Here is a 14,865-nt window from a genome sequence, read left to right as displayed (position 1 = left end):
AATACGAGTCCAGTGTGTAGAAACGGGGAAAGGACGTGGTGAGAGAACGACAGGCATAAGGAAAACTAGACATACGATGAGCTGATCTGATACATCTCATAAAAAACGTGCACGGTTGCAGAGCGTGCGTGCTTCGCGCCAGTGACCGCGGGGTAAACGGTCTTTTGAGAGAAGAAAGCACTTTTACTGCCGAGCGTTTGGCGGCAGTTAGCGGTGAGCGCTCAGCGTTCCCTCTCGGTGCGCGCATCCTTTGTCCTGGGCGCAGGCGACGCGAAGGACAATGTCACGTGTCACGCCGCCGGAGGCCATTGTCGCGCGGGTGAGAGTATTCCACGGACCCGTGAGCGCCGGCAGGCCGGCTGCGTGCGTTATAAGGAGGCGTGCGTGGTCCGCGCTGCTTAGCTTCTGCCTTCATGTCGTCCGGCGAGTGAGTATCCGTCTGCAGGTTCTGCGATACTCTTGAGGATGCTGCCGCTGCTCACGTGAGGGCCTTTCTAGTCAAGTCTAGATAAGTAATATGCTGTTCTAATGTAACCTGTAAAATTCCCAACATATTTTCAGAAATCGGATGCCTGTACTCAGTCTCAGCTCAGGTGACGACACTTCTAGTAGGGTCTAGCTTCACAACCCTTCCACTATGGTGCAATTTGAAAGATTTCCAGTATCTTGCCGTAAGTTTCCTTGTTGTTGACAATAAGTGATTTAGTGGGCTGTCTTGAAAGACAGATGGTCGGAACAGTGTAAAATTAGTAGTAGTTGTCAATCAGAAGGAAGGAAATCTTGTTACAGAACATATATTCACAATAGTGACAGTGGTATAGCTTGAGATCTCAGGTGCTTGGACTATAGAATAAACATGATAATGAGTTTAGTAAGAAGTGATTTACAGTGATCAGTAGTCTAGACCTTGTGAAGCTGATAGTACTTGCTTTCTGTAGATATAGTGATTATCCTCTGACCAAGAGCTGGTCCCATTCTCTTGTGAGAATAACTGAACATCTGAGGACAATGCTGCTCCAGTGCAGAATTATTGGTTCTCAAGTACATTGACACTGGCGTGTGCTCTCTTCATTTGGGAGGCTAATTAACTGCTGGGAATAAAAGTCAGTTTGGAAGACTTGGAAAACTACTACAGAGCTGACACTCCTCGTGCCTCCCACAAGAGAGAGAGAGAGAGAGAGACCAGTGGTTATTCTACTGATTCGAGGAAACCGTTTCTCTTTCTGGAGTTATGAGAGCTGGTAGCGGAAGTACCGTCTTGCTGCTGCTGTTAGTGGCGGCCACGAGTGGTTCGGCCCCTGGGACCCCATCGGGCACCATCTCCCGCATCGTGACAGTGGGCGGCGCCTCTGATTCGAGCAGCGCCAGCCTCGAGGAGCGGGGCCACTACTTTGGACACCATCAGCCTCACGCTCAGTTCCAGCTGCAGCCTCAGTTCCACGCTGAGTACGGCCCCTCTGGGTCTGGACCTGGCTACCAGCACCATCCTCCTGCATACGTGCACACGCCAGCGCCGCCGCCCCTGCACTGGCCGCCAGAGCCACACCACAACTACCATCCACAAGCAGACTCTCACCACCATGGGGACTCTCACCATGCAGATTCTCATCACCACAGCCACGTCGATTCTGATGATCTAGAGGACTATCACCATTCTTCTGGTAAGATTCCACTTAAAACACACCTGCACCAATGCTTTTGACGTAATTATTCACATAATGCATGTCTCATTGAACGGCTTCCAAACCTGCCATTGGCACTCTCTAATGATGCAGTGGTCACCAACAAGTAGCCTTTAGGAACCTTGGTGATGGAAGATCTTTTCTTTACCACTCTTCAGCTAGCTGGCTTGTTGTTGTATGGTGGAAAAAAACCATATGACCTTCAGAATCGATGCTGTTCTTAGTTGAATGTCAAATCTCTCTCTGCATTGTCTCATGGGTTGAGGAACTCACCTTGATACCACTTAAAAGGTTTACGTTACGTACTAGATATAATATTCTACTACTCCCTCAATTAGCAGCTTCCGTTTGTCAGCTGAGCTGTTGATTGCAAAGCGATATGAAATGGAACGAGCATATAAGATCGGTTGCATGGAAGGCGAATGGTCGGCTTCAGTTTATTGGGTAAATTCTAAGAAAGTGTAGCTCATGTGCAGAGGAGATCACGTACAGAACATTTGTGCCAGTCTTTTTGAACACTGATCGAATGTTTGGAATTAATACCTTCAATGCACGATAACAATGATGATGTTACTGACGATAGTGCCACTAAAGCAGAGTTTCTAAACACAGCATTCCGAAATTCCTTCACCATAGAAGACGAAGTAAATATTGCAGAATTCGCATAAAAAACAACCGCAAACGTAAGTAACTTAAAAAGTAAACATTCTTTGTGTCGCGAAGTAGCTTAAATCACTTCGGTCCAGATAGTATGACAGTCATGTTCCTTTCTCAGTTTGCTGACACTATATTTCCATACTTACCAATCCCATACAACTGCCCAATCCCGTACAAGATCCGTTCATTAGGACTGGAAAGTTGCACAAGTCACACCAATACCCGAGACAGGAGTATTCCGCTGAATTACAGACGTATATCGCTAACATCGACCTGCAGTACGATTTTGCAACATGTACTGTGTTTGCATATTATGAATTACATCGAAGAAAATTATTTTTCGACAGTCAACACGGATTCAGAAAATATCGTTCTTATCAAATAGCTCTTTATTCTCACGAAGTAATGAATGCTGTCGACAGGAGATGTCAAACTCATACCGTATTTTTAGATCTCCAGAAGTCTTTTGACACTGTTCCTCACAAGCGCCTTCTGGTCAGTTAGCGTCCTAATGGATTATCATCTCAGTTGCGTGACTGAATTCGTAATTACCTGTCAGAAAGGTCACAGTTCGTTGTAATTGACGCAAAGTCAGAGTAAAACAGAAGTACTATCTGTTCCCCAAGGAAGTGTTGTAGGCCCTCTTCTGTTCGTTTTCTACGTACACGAATTAGGAGACATCAAATTACAATGAAATCAGACCTTTAGCTGCTTACAAGCGTTGATAAATATCAACGGGGACAGTTGGAAAAGGTCTGCCCCGACTGGGATTCGAAACCAGGACCTCCTGCTTACATGGCAGGCGCTCTATCGGATTTTTTTTTTAATCGTCGTTGCAACTGGTCATCGTGGACGTCACATGAGATCTTCACCCAGTTTTTTATTACAGAGACCAGCTAGCTGATCCACCGAGGACACAGAGGACAGTGCGACTGCAGGGGCTTATCTCTGGCACGCTCCCCGTGAGACCCACACTTCCCAATTTTCTGTCCACACACTACATTTATAGGGCCCCTGCCCACCACATTCATTACTCGTGGCAGTCAATCTACCGATTAGCCGGTAAGCCTTATCTACAGGGTGTTACAAAAAGGTACGGCCAAACTTTCAGGAAACATTCCTCACACACAAAGAAAGAAAATATGTTATGTGGACATGTGTCCGGAAACGCTTACTTTCCATGCTAGAGCTCATTTTATTACTTCTCTTCAAATCACATTCATCATGGAATGGAAACACACAGCAACAGAACGTACCAGCGTGGCTTCAAACACTTTCTTACAGGAAATGTTCAAAATGTCCTCCGTTAGCGAGGATACATGCATCCACCATCCGTCGCCTGGAATCCCTGATGCGCTGATGCAGCCCTGGAGAATGGCGTATTGTATCACAGCCGTCCACAATACGAGCACGAAGAGTCTCTACATTTGGTACCGGGGTTGCGTAGACAATAGCTTTCAAATGTCCCCATAAATGAAAGTCAAGAGGGTTGAGGTCAGGAGAGCGTGGAGGCCATGGAATTGGTCTGCCTCTACCAAATCATCGGTCACCGAATCTATTGTTGAGAAGCGTACGCAGGAGCTCCATCGTGCATGAACCACATGTTGTGTCGTACTTGTAAAGGCACATGTTCTAGCAGCACAGGTAGAGTATCCCGTATGAAATCATGATAACATGCACCATTGAGCGTAGGTCGAAGAACATGGGGCCCAATCGAGACATCACCAACAATGCCTGCCTAAACGTTCACAGAAAATCTGTGTTGATGACGTGATTGCACAACTGCGTGCGGATTCTCGTCAGCCCACACATGCTGATAGTGAAAATTTACAATTTCCTCACGTTGGAATGAAGCCTCTTCCGTAAAGAGAACATTGTTGGATAAACCATTCGCAGAAGTGTACCCGTGGAGGCCAATCAGCCTCTGATGGTGCCTGCACACGCTGTACATAGTACGGAAACAACTGGTTCTCCCGTAGCACTCTCCATACAGTGACGTAGTCAACGTTACCTTGTACAGAAGCAACTTCTCTGACGTTCGCATCAGGGTTATCGTCAACTGCACGAAGGATTGCCTCGTCCATTGCAGGTGTCCTTGTCGTTCTAGGTCTTCCCCAGTCGCGAGTCATAGGCTGGAATGTTCCGTGCTCCCTAAGACGCCGATCAATTGCTTCGAACGTCTTCCTGTCGGGACACCTTCGTTCTGGAAATCTGTCTCGATACAAACGTACCGCGCCACGGCTATTGCCCCGTGCTAATCCATACATCAAATGGGCATCTGCCAACTCCGCATTTGTAAACATTGCACTGACAGCAAAACCACGTTCGTGATGAAAACTAACCTGTTCATGCTACGTACTGATGTGCTTGATGATATTACTGTAGAGCAATGAGTCGCATGTCAACAGAAGCACCGAAGTCACATTACCTTCCTTCAATTGGGCCAACTGGCGGTGAATCGAGGAAGTGCAGTACATACTGATGAAACTAAAATGAGCTCTAACATGGAAATTAAGCGTTTCCGGACACTTGTCCACATAACATCTTTTCTTTATTTGTGTGTGAGGAATGTTTCCTGAAAGTTTGGCCGTACCTTTTTGTAACACCCTGTATATGAAGCTGCTATCTGTACAGATGCCATTGGTGATTTGCAACTCTCGAAGAATGAAATTACAGTGAAATCAGACCTTTAGCTGCTTACAGGCGTTGATACATATCAACGGGGACACATTTTTGCAACTGTCCCCGTTGATATTTATCAATGCCTGTAGGTAGCTAAAGGTCTGATTTCATTGTGATTTCATTTTTAGAGAGCTGCAAGATCACCAATGGTATCTGTACAGATACCAGCTTCATATAGATAAGGCTCACCGGCCAATGATCTTCAGTGCGGATGCACTCAGATTGCCCGAACTCTTACGGGACTCGGTAGATTGGCTTCCGCGAGTAATGAGTACGGTGGACAGGGACACTACAAATGTAGTGTGTGGACAGAAAGTTGGGAAATGTGGGTCTCACGGGTGCCGTGCCAGAGATACGTTCCTGCAGTCGTACTGTTGTCAGTATCCTCGCTGGCTCAGTAGGATAGAGCGTCTGCCATGTAAGCAGGAGGTCCCAGTTTCGAGCTCCGGTCGCGTCACACATTTTTCAACTGTCGTCGTTGTTATTTATCAACGCCTGTAAGCACCTAATGGTCTGATTTCATTGTAATTTCATTCTTAGAGAGCTTCAAGATCACCAATGGTATCTGTGCAGATACCAGCTTCGTATTCATTTAGGAGACAATCTGAGCAGAGCACTTAGATTGTTTGTAGATGATTCTGTCATTTACCGTCATATAAAGTCATCAAAAGCAATTGAAAAAGTTTTAGAAGATACCTGTATGGTACCAAAAGCAGCAATTGACTCTAAATAATCCACATAATTACAAAAAAGGATCTGCGAAATTTCGGGTACATACAGATTACACAAATTTAAAGGGTGTCAATTCAGCTAAATGTTTTGGGATTATAAATGCGAATAACTTAAGTTGGCACAATCACGTGGATAATGTTGTGGGGAAAGCAAACCAAATACTGCTTTTTATTGATACAACACTTAGAAAATACAGTAGGTCTCCTTAAGAGTCTGGTAACACTACGCTTCTCTGTCCTCTTCTGGGGTATGGTGATGTGGTGTGGGATCCGTATCAGATAGGATTGACGGTGGTCGTCGAAAAAATCCAAAGATGGACAACTCGGTTCGTATTAGCCTGAAATAGGGGGAGAGTGTGCTACGGGTATTACACGCGAATGGTGTGGTAATCATTAGAACAAAGGCGTTTGTCGCTGCGGCAAGATCTTCGCATGAAGTTTCAATCACCCACATTCGCCTCCGCATGCGAAAATATTCTGTTGCCGCTCCGCTACATAGGGAGAAATGATCATCATAATAACACAAGAGAAATCAGAGCTCACAAGGAAATATTTAAATTTCGTTTTTCCCACGAATCATTCGAGAGTGGAAAGGCACAGAAATAGCTTGAAGGTGATTCAATGAGCCTTCTGCCAGGCACTCAGTTGTGAATTGCAGAGGAATAATATGGCTGTAGATACTTCCCAGAGGTCTATTTGGGTGATAGCTGATTCTTTATATAAGGGAACAGGTAGGTTCCATTCCAAGGTTTACGGGAAGTGTTTGATGCACCACTACAGAAGGTTCGAGCGTACGGAATAGGTTCTCAGATACGTGACTCGAAGACTTCTTGGGTAATAGTGCGTTGCCCTGGACGGTGAGTGTCCATCAGGGAGACAAAAATAGAGCCAGGAGTGACCCGGGGAACGGTTGAAAGGCCGCTCTTCTTGTTCACGTACGAAAACGGTCTGTCGAATAAGGTGAGGAGTGACGTACATCTGTTTGATGATCATGCTGTTGTGTACGGGAAAATGTCAACGTTGAGTGGATGTGGAAGGATACAGGATGACGTGGACAGAATTTCTATTTTGTGTAATGATTGGCAGTTTCATGTCAATATCTGAAATGTAAAGTAATGCAGTTGAGCAGGAAAAACAACCCTATAATGTTCGAATGCTGTATTAGTCATGTCGATTGACTATCTAGAAGTTACATTTCACAGTGACATGAAATGGAAAGAACACGTAAGGCCAGTCGTAGGGAAGGTCGACTTCAGTTTCCTGGGAGGACTCTAGAAAACTGTAGCTCATCTATGAAGGAGACGGCGTATGGAACGCTTCTAAGACCCATTCTTGAGAACTGCTCGACTGTTCGAGATCGCCACCAGGTCAGATTGAAGGAGGACATCGTAGAAATTCAGAGGCTTGTTTCTGTAGCTGCAACCGGTGGGTTCGATCAACATCCGGGTGTTACGCGAATGCTCTGTGAAGTGAAATTGCAATCCCTGGAGGGAAGACGAAGTTACTTTCGTGAAACGCTATTGAGAAAGTTCACAGAACCGACATTTGCGACTGTAGAACGCTTTTACTGTCACCTACAGACACTTCGCGTAATGAACCACGGAAACAAGATAAGGTTCATACTGAAAGAAATAGTCGTGTTTCGCTCCGTGCATTTGCGAGTGGAACAGGGGGCGGAGCAACTAGTAGTGGCTTGCCGGATGTGATGATCATGTAGACCTTATAGGCGGAGGAAGCATAGGGAAGGAATTATCTGTGCCTTTTCAGAGGAGCAAATCCAGGCATTTGACGTAACCAATTTAGGGCGACCACTATGGAGCGTTAGTTTATGCTTGCGTTCATATGAATGAGCAAAAAATTAAAGAAAGGAAGAGTTTCGGCTTCTTGGTTTTCTCGGCCTGATTGATTCTTTCCTGTGTTTAGCCGATCTGCTGATTCCAATTTATGCATAGCTAGTGCATCGCCCCGTAATAATCTCGTGAGCATAATACACGTGCATAGAAGACAGCGACAAGCTTCCGTTACAACCTTGATAAGAACAAATGTTTTTCTCGCGCTACACTATCGAACATGGAACTGACTGCTCCTTCGAATATTACAAGGATCTTTGCGATTGTAGCATATAAAATCAGCCGAGAAACAAGTCATACTAAAAGCAGGTTTATCCATTTAGCGTCCGTCGTCTATTTACTCGATTCCATAATCACTGTTTGCATACAAGATGTCCCATATCTCTAAGATCAAAGTTGTACGTATGGCAAGAGGTACTAAACTGAGAAGAGGAGTATCAGTATTCATTTTTCTTTTCTTCGTAGAAACAACGTACACTTCATAGAAACTTGTGACAACGGGTTTCTTCGCATGCATTACAAGACCGCTCAAATTTTCGACACCCCATCTAACATTTCCCTTCACTGTTATACTGGGTGTTCAATAAGTAACTATGCAGTTCATAACGTGCCGTATTAAATTAATGGAAGCTATAAGAGATGCTGGAAGTGATCCCCTTGAGCTTGAAGACACAGTAGCACACGTTTCTGCATGTTTTTGAAGACGTTGTGCAGAACATCAGGACGATGTTCCGAATGTGATGTGACAGTGCAGCTTGGAGTTCTTGTATGGTGGTGCGGACTGCCTTCATAGGCCTTTCCATTCAACGTACCCCATAGAAGGTAATCCGGTGGAGCCACGTCAGGTGAATGCGGATGCCACACTTCTCGACAGGTGATGCTGTCACCGAAGATGCCCTTTAAAAAGTTCGTCGCATTGTGGGCATTCTCAATTTCGTCCTCATTCAGTTCTCCTAGGAAGGGCTCCAGAATGCAGCTCCAGTTTATGGTGTCCTGAAAGAAAATCTGCCCAATGATGCGTTTAGGAGTCACGGTGCAACAAACACCAACCTTTTGATCATGCAGTGGGGACACTTTAAATTCATGCAGATCCTCCGCGACTATTCTGGCTACTCACGTAACCGGAGAGGTAAAACCGTGAAGAACGCTGTGTCAAGAATCCCCTCACCATTGTCTTGCAGGAAGAACAGAAACCAGTTGCAAAAGTACATACACGCCGGACGATCGGCGTCTCTCATTTCATGCACGACGACATTTTGCACGGCTACATGGACAGTGACTTCCGGAGAATCTTGTGAGCGGAATCCACGGATATGTGGGCCTGCTGAGCTAGTCTTCTAACCGATTTCTTTGGACTTTGCAGCATCATGTCTTGCACCTCTGCCACCCTCTCTTCGGATGTGGAAGTGGATGGCCTGCCTGATTTTGGAGCATTATGAACGCTTCTGGTCTTTCGAAACTTGGTGATGAGTGCCGTACAGCATTGCTGTTAGGCATCTTCAGTCCTGGGAACTTAGCTGTAATTCAGCTTCCACTGCTGAGGTACACTGGTCTTCATCGCCGAACACATGCTCCACAAGAAACACTCTTTGTTCAATTGTCAGCATGATAACCTGGATCACAATGATATCACAGAAAACGTTGGTCTTCAGTCAAACCGTACCTGCGATCAAATACAAATACCTGGTCAAATATGGTTCAAATATGTTACACAATGGTAAATATTGTATTAATAACTGACAATCATATTATTCATTACTTAGCACACCACAACATGGCACTGCATAGTTACTTTCTGAACACACGGTTTAATAAGATAAGAGTAATTTCCTCTTCATTTTCAAGCAGCGTTTCATATATCAGCGACATGATGCAGCTCCACAGGAAACACCCATAAAAATGAGTTCCGGAGATCAGACTGGCCGTCGGACGGGATCTCTCCTAACAAACAAACGATGATATGAGGATGTCTCTTGTTTAGGGGCTCACGGACATTAATATCGAAATAAGACTGTGAATCATCCTATAGAAACCACTTCTCCTAGTGGACAATAAAAGAAACAGTCTCCAGCAACTGTGGCAACACAGCTTATAACGATATGTTTACGTAATGTGTATACATAAACATACGTTATAAAGGTTCCCGTTCGTAGTCGCTAATTATAACAATATGTTCTTTTGTGCTGCAACATATAGCTATAATCAGCGGTGGAAATATATTTGCAAACGCCGACCGTGTGCGGCTGCCTCTTGTTGGATCGTCTGATCAGTCGGAAGTTGCATTGCAGAGGAGAGTAAATGCCTACTCAAAATATAATTACTTTTGGATAGCTCAACATGAATTTCCTAAGGAACCGTAGTTTATCATGCATTTACCAGTAGAATGTGGCGCGGAGAAAATATTTCGTCGCATACAACTTCCGTCCGATTTCGACGAAAGAATTCGTGACTGTGAACTATCTATTTGGCAGAAACATAAAGAAAATTAAATAACTTCATGAAGGAGTGAGACATAGATTCTACACTAAATAAATAGTCCATACACCAATTCCATTTAAATCTGAATTTATGGCAATTAATAGAAGAACTTACACTGCAATGAAAGATTTAATACGGATGCCGTTTTTGACTGGTACTTCTCTTCTGGTAATGACGATAATTCCTTTGACGTTTTCACATACACGTTGCTCAATAAATTTACCAGTATTGCACTTTACTTTACTTTTAACGATAATAATACGGCGGCAAGACATGCGCGTCCGACACAAGTTACAAGAGACAAGAAAATAATGAGTAACTGTTCATCGAGAATATCCCGTACATTAAAAAAAAGTGTAAAAGTGTTCTTCTTCTGTCTGTTTTTCGCGCCGCGGTTTTCAAAGTCAATAACTCACTGCATCTCTGACGGCGCTTCGACAATAAACAAGTTACGTCACAGGTCGTTCACCTTTTACATTCTCGCAACATTATTTGCTAACTGTAGCTGTTGCCGAGCGACTGCTCGATTAGTGAATGATTTAAAATGATAAGGCAATCACATAATGTTACAAGCTCGAACGATCACCATTTAACGTAAATCACTCACATGGGAAGCAGCAACCAAAAATCCTGCCCGCCAGGTTTGTCCATTTGCAATCCACGCATTGGTAGGGAATAGTTTCTGGTGATTTCAGACGAATGTAACGTATAGACTGTCAACACTGTAGACACAAAGGGGATACCCAAAATAATGTGAACTGTGATAGTATTGGATGGTTGTGTTTGACGGTCAACAATGCAGGTAAGCCACGTGTCGCGCTGGGCTGTGCGTGTTCAGTTGGGAATAGGCATCAGTGCGTGTTGTTTACGAGTAGTGCACATTCTGTATTTGAGTTCAGAGGCCGAGGTCGACGTGTAACCAAGATAGCCAACTTGTTGAATGTTTCAAGAGCAACTGTTTCAACAGTCATGACAGCCTACACAAAACATGGAAAGACATCAGAGTGTAAACGTAATAGCGGGCGCAAATCTAAACTAAATGACGAGATCGTCGTACGCTAACACGAAAAAGAACTACTGCGATTAAAGTGACTGCAGAGCTCAATAACCATCTTTGAGATACCGTATCTATCGACGCCGTCCGCCGAGAACTCCATGAGGCGTATATTCATAGACGAGTTGCCAATACGAAAGCATTAGTGACAACAACCAACGCAAAGAGGTGTAAAACGTGGTGTCAGGAGCATAAATCCTGGTCAGCTGATCACATGGTCTGACGAGTCAACGTTTCAGTTATTTCCAAGATTGGGCCGGGTTTACATCTGGAGCCTACAATCTTGATTGCTTGATTCCAACGGTTAACATGGAGGTGGAAGTAGGATGGTGTGGGCAGTCATATCATGGTATTCTGCTGGTCCCATCGTTACTCGCAAAGGCCGTGTTACAGCCAACGATTATGTGAACATTTTAGGTGATCAGGGGCACCCCTTGATTCAGATGTTCTTCCCCAACAATAATGCCATATTTTAGGACGATAATGCACCCAGGCACACAGCCAGGACAGTACAGTAGTGGTATGAGGAGCATGCAGCTGAACTCCAGCGTGTTCCATCGCCAGCACCGTCTCCGGGCTCGAACATTATCTAACACTTCTCGGCGGTATTGGAGCTCAGACTGCGAAGCAGATTTCCGCCTTCCTCATAACGACAGCAGTAGAAGACGTTCTGATCGAAGAGTGGCGTAACATTCCACTGCAGACTATACAATCATCATATGTCAGTATTCCAAGAAGAATCGTAGCTGTATTACGGGCAAACTGGTGTCCAAGCCCTTATTAATAAACCATTCCCAAGTAAGTACAGGTGTTTTGCCTATCCCCTGTAGCAATTACGCCAGTTGAAAATAGCACCACAATCGAAAGTGACCTCATCGAAGAAGAATCCAATCTGTAGGAATATCTGCACTTCGGTACTTCGCTGGACCTGATAATATAGAGAATAAAACTGGCCTGAAAAATATTTCATGCACCTCATGATAGGCAATCTAAGTTACATCATCTGCCTCAATTGTGGATGAGGATACATTTTCCAGGCGAGTTTTATTTTGTCCATCCTTTAAAATAACAGAACTGAGGTCCGAGCTCAAAATCATTTGGCCACACTGCTTGCATATATTGTTTACGGTAGAGATTTAACTGTTGCATCAGAAGTTCTCTCTATCCTGTGCTCGTCAGGTCTGCATTTCACAGTTTCTCAAACTCTAAGGAACAAACGGTTATTTGTAGAGAAATTGATGCTGTTTGACACGGTGCGGGGTTGCTCATTTTCTTAGAATTTACTCACTTCTCTTACTGAGCTTCTTAGAATTATAGCTTGCCCTGAAGCGACGTATATTGTGGTTGAACCAGGAAAGGCTGTTCAAAAGATAGGAGCATTATATGTTAATAAATTCGCGAATACTAAATCAATGGAAAATCCAATATAACACGTGAACATCTCTGATTTACAAAGTGAACTCTTACGTATTCATATTCTGTTTGAAACTCACTTTTGTCCTTATTTGCTTCCTAATATATAGCTATGAAAACAGTTTCTCCCTTTTGACACCCAAACATGCTTCGATCAAGTTTCACCATCATCAGTGGGTTCTTTTATTTTCTTAGTCACATACTGATGTTTACGTGGCCGTCTGACATTTTTAAGGCAACTGGTATTTTTCTTTCCAGTGTGTCATTTTTTTGTTGATTCCTTATTTTCATGCCTCTGTAGGGTATAATGGGAAAGTATCAGATCTCCAATCGCCATAGAAAGCACTGATGCTCAAATCCCTACGGGTACTTAAAGCTGTCTAAAACATCAGATAAGTTCAATTTTTATCTAGGACTTACCGTTTTCAAAAATAACTGGTTAAATATAATTGATGGTGGAGTGTTTATTGCTGTTAGAAGTAGCTTACCTTGTAATGAAATTGAAGTAGACAGTTCCTGTGAGTTAGTGTGGGTGGAGGTTATGGTTAACAACAGGAATAAATTAATAATTGGTTCCTTTTCCGACCCCCCGATTCTGAAGATACAGTTACTGCACTTCAATGAAAACTTGAGTCTCTTTTCAAACAGGCAGCCCACTCATACAAATACAGTTGGTGGTGACTTCAAACCTATCCTCCACGTGTTGTTGCAAATTCGTTTTCAAAGTTGGCGGTAAGCATAAAACGTTGTCCGAAATCGTTATGAAAGCTTTCTCCGAAATTTATTTTGAATAGTTATAAATGGTTGCGAAAACGTACTTGACCCCTCAATAACATACAATCTTGAGCAAATAGGGAGCGTAATGACGGATACACGCATTAGTGACTTCAACGTGCCAAATTTAAAAGAATGCAAAAACTCCAAGATTGGCGATGTTTTACTGAAGCTCGAAACTTAGTGCGGACATCAATGCTAGAAGCTTTTCACAGTCTCCACAACGAAAGCCTGCATCGAAAACTGGCAGGAATTGGAAGAGATCCTGGTCGTATATGGAGGACACCAGCATCAAGAGACAATCAATACCTTCACTGATGACAGTGCCACTAAAACAGAGATATTAATCACCGTTTCCCGAAAGTCTTTCACTAAAGACGATGTAAATAGTCTGGAACGCTAATCAAGAAGAACTGCCAAAATGAGTAACTTAGATGTAGTCTTAGATAGTTTACTGTAGCGAAGCAGGTTACATCACTCAATAAAGGCAAGGACTTCAGATACCGGTTTCATATCTTTCAGAGTATGCTGATACAGTAGCTTCATACATAACAATCATATACAACCGTTCGTTCGTCGAAAGATTCTTACCTAAAGATTGCAAAGTTGCACTGATCACACAAGTACCCGAATAGGAATAATCTGCTGAATTACGGGCCCCTGTCGCTAATGTGGATTTTCAGTACGATTTAAATACATATGCTGTGCTCGAACACAATGGATCACCTCGAAGAGAATGATTTATTGACAAACAGACAAAACGGATTCAGGAAATATCGTTCTGGTGAATCAAAACTAGCTTTTTATTAACACTTCGTAATGAATGCTATCGACAGGGGATGTCAGATTAATTCCATATTTTTAATTTCCTGAAAGCTTTTTACACCGCTTCTCATAAGCGAGTACTGATCAAACTGCGTACCTACCGAGTACCGTCTCAGTTGTGCTACTGGATACGCAATTTCCTGTCAGATAGATCACCGTTCGTAGTAACTGACGGAAAGTCATCAAGCAAAACAGAAGTAATATCTGGCGTTATATACCCTCTGCTGTTCCTGATCTATATAAACGATTTAGGGGACAATATAACCAGCCCGCTTAGATTGTTTGCAGATGATGTAGTCGATTGCCCCCTTTGAAGTCATAAAACTATCAAAACCAACTGCAAAAAACAGACCAGATATCTGTACTGTGCGAAAAGTGGAAACTGACTCTAAATAACGAAAAGTGCGAAGTCATCCTCATGAGTACTCAAAGGACTCTGCTAAATTTCGTTTGAACGGTAAATTAATTCATTTAAATACTTGTTGTTGTTGTTGTGGTCTTCAGTCCTGAGACTGGTTCGATGCAGCTCTCCATGCTACTCTGTTCTGTGCAAGCTTCTTCATCTGCCAGTACATGCTGCAACTTACATCCTTCTGAATCTGCTTAGTGTATTCATCTCTTGGTGTCCCTCTACGATTTTTACCCTCCACGCTACCCTCCAATACTAAATTGGTGATCCCTTGACGCCTCAGAACATGTCCTACAAACCGAACCCTTCT

At 43.5% G+C, this 14,865-nt stretch overlaps 1 protein-coding gene across 1 annotated transcript in view; it reads left to right on the top strand.

The window, feature by feature from the left end:
* The first annotated feature begins 992 nt into the window (after positions 1-992).
* The window catches only part of LOC126335206 (uncharacterized), a 33,809-nt gene continuing 19,936 nt past the window's right edge, over positions 993-14,865 (top strand). The window contains exon 1 of the mRNA XM_049998218.1: positions 993-1,661. Within this exon, the coding sequence (XP_049854175.1) occupies positions 1,232-1,661 (430 nt within the window). The 5' untranslated portion in view covers positions 993-1,231. The remainder of the gene's footprint in view (positions 1,662-14,865) is intronic.

This window comes from Schistocerca gregaria, chromosome 2 (genome assembly GCF_023897955.1).
Source record: "Schistocerca gregaria isolate iqSchGreg1 chromosome 2, iqSchGreg1.2, whole genome shotgun sequence".
In the NCBI taxonomy this organism is placed as follows: Eukaryota; Metazoa; Arthropoda; class Insecta; order Orthoptera; family Acrididae; genus Schistocerca; species Schistocerca gregaria.
Note: the sequence above shows the minus strand (reverse complement) of the source record. Positions and strands in the feature narration are given on the sequence as shown.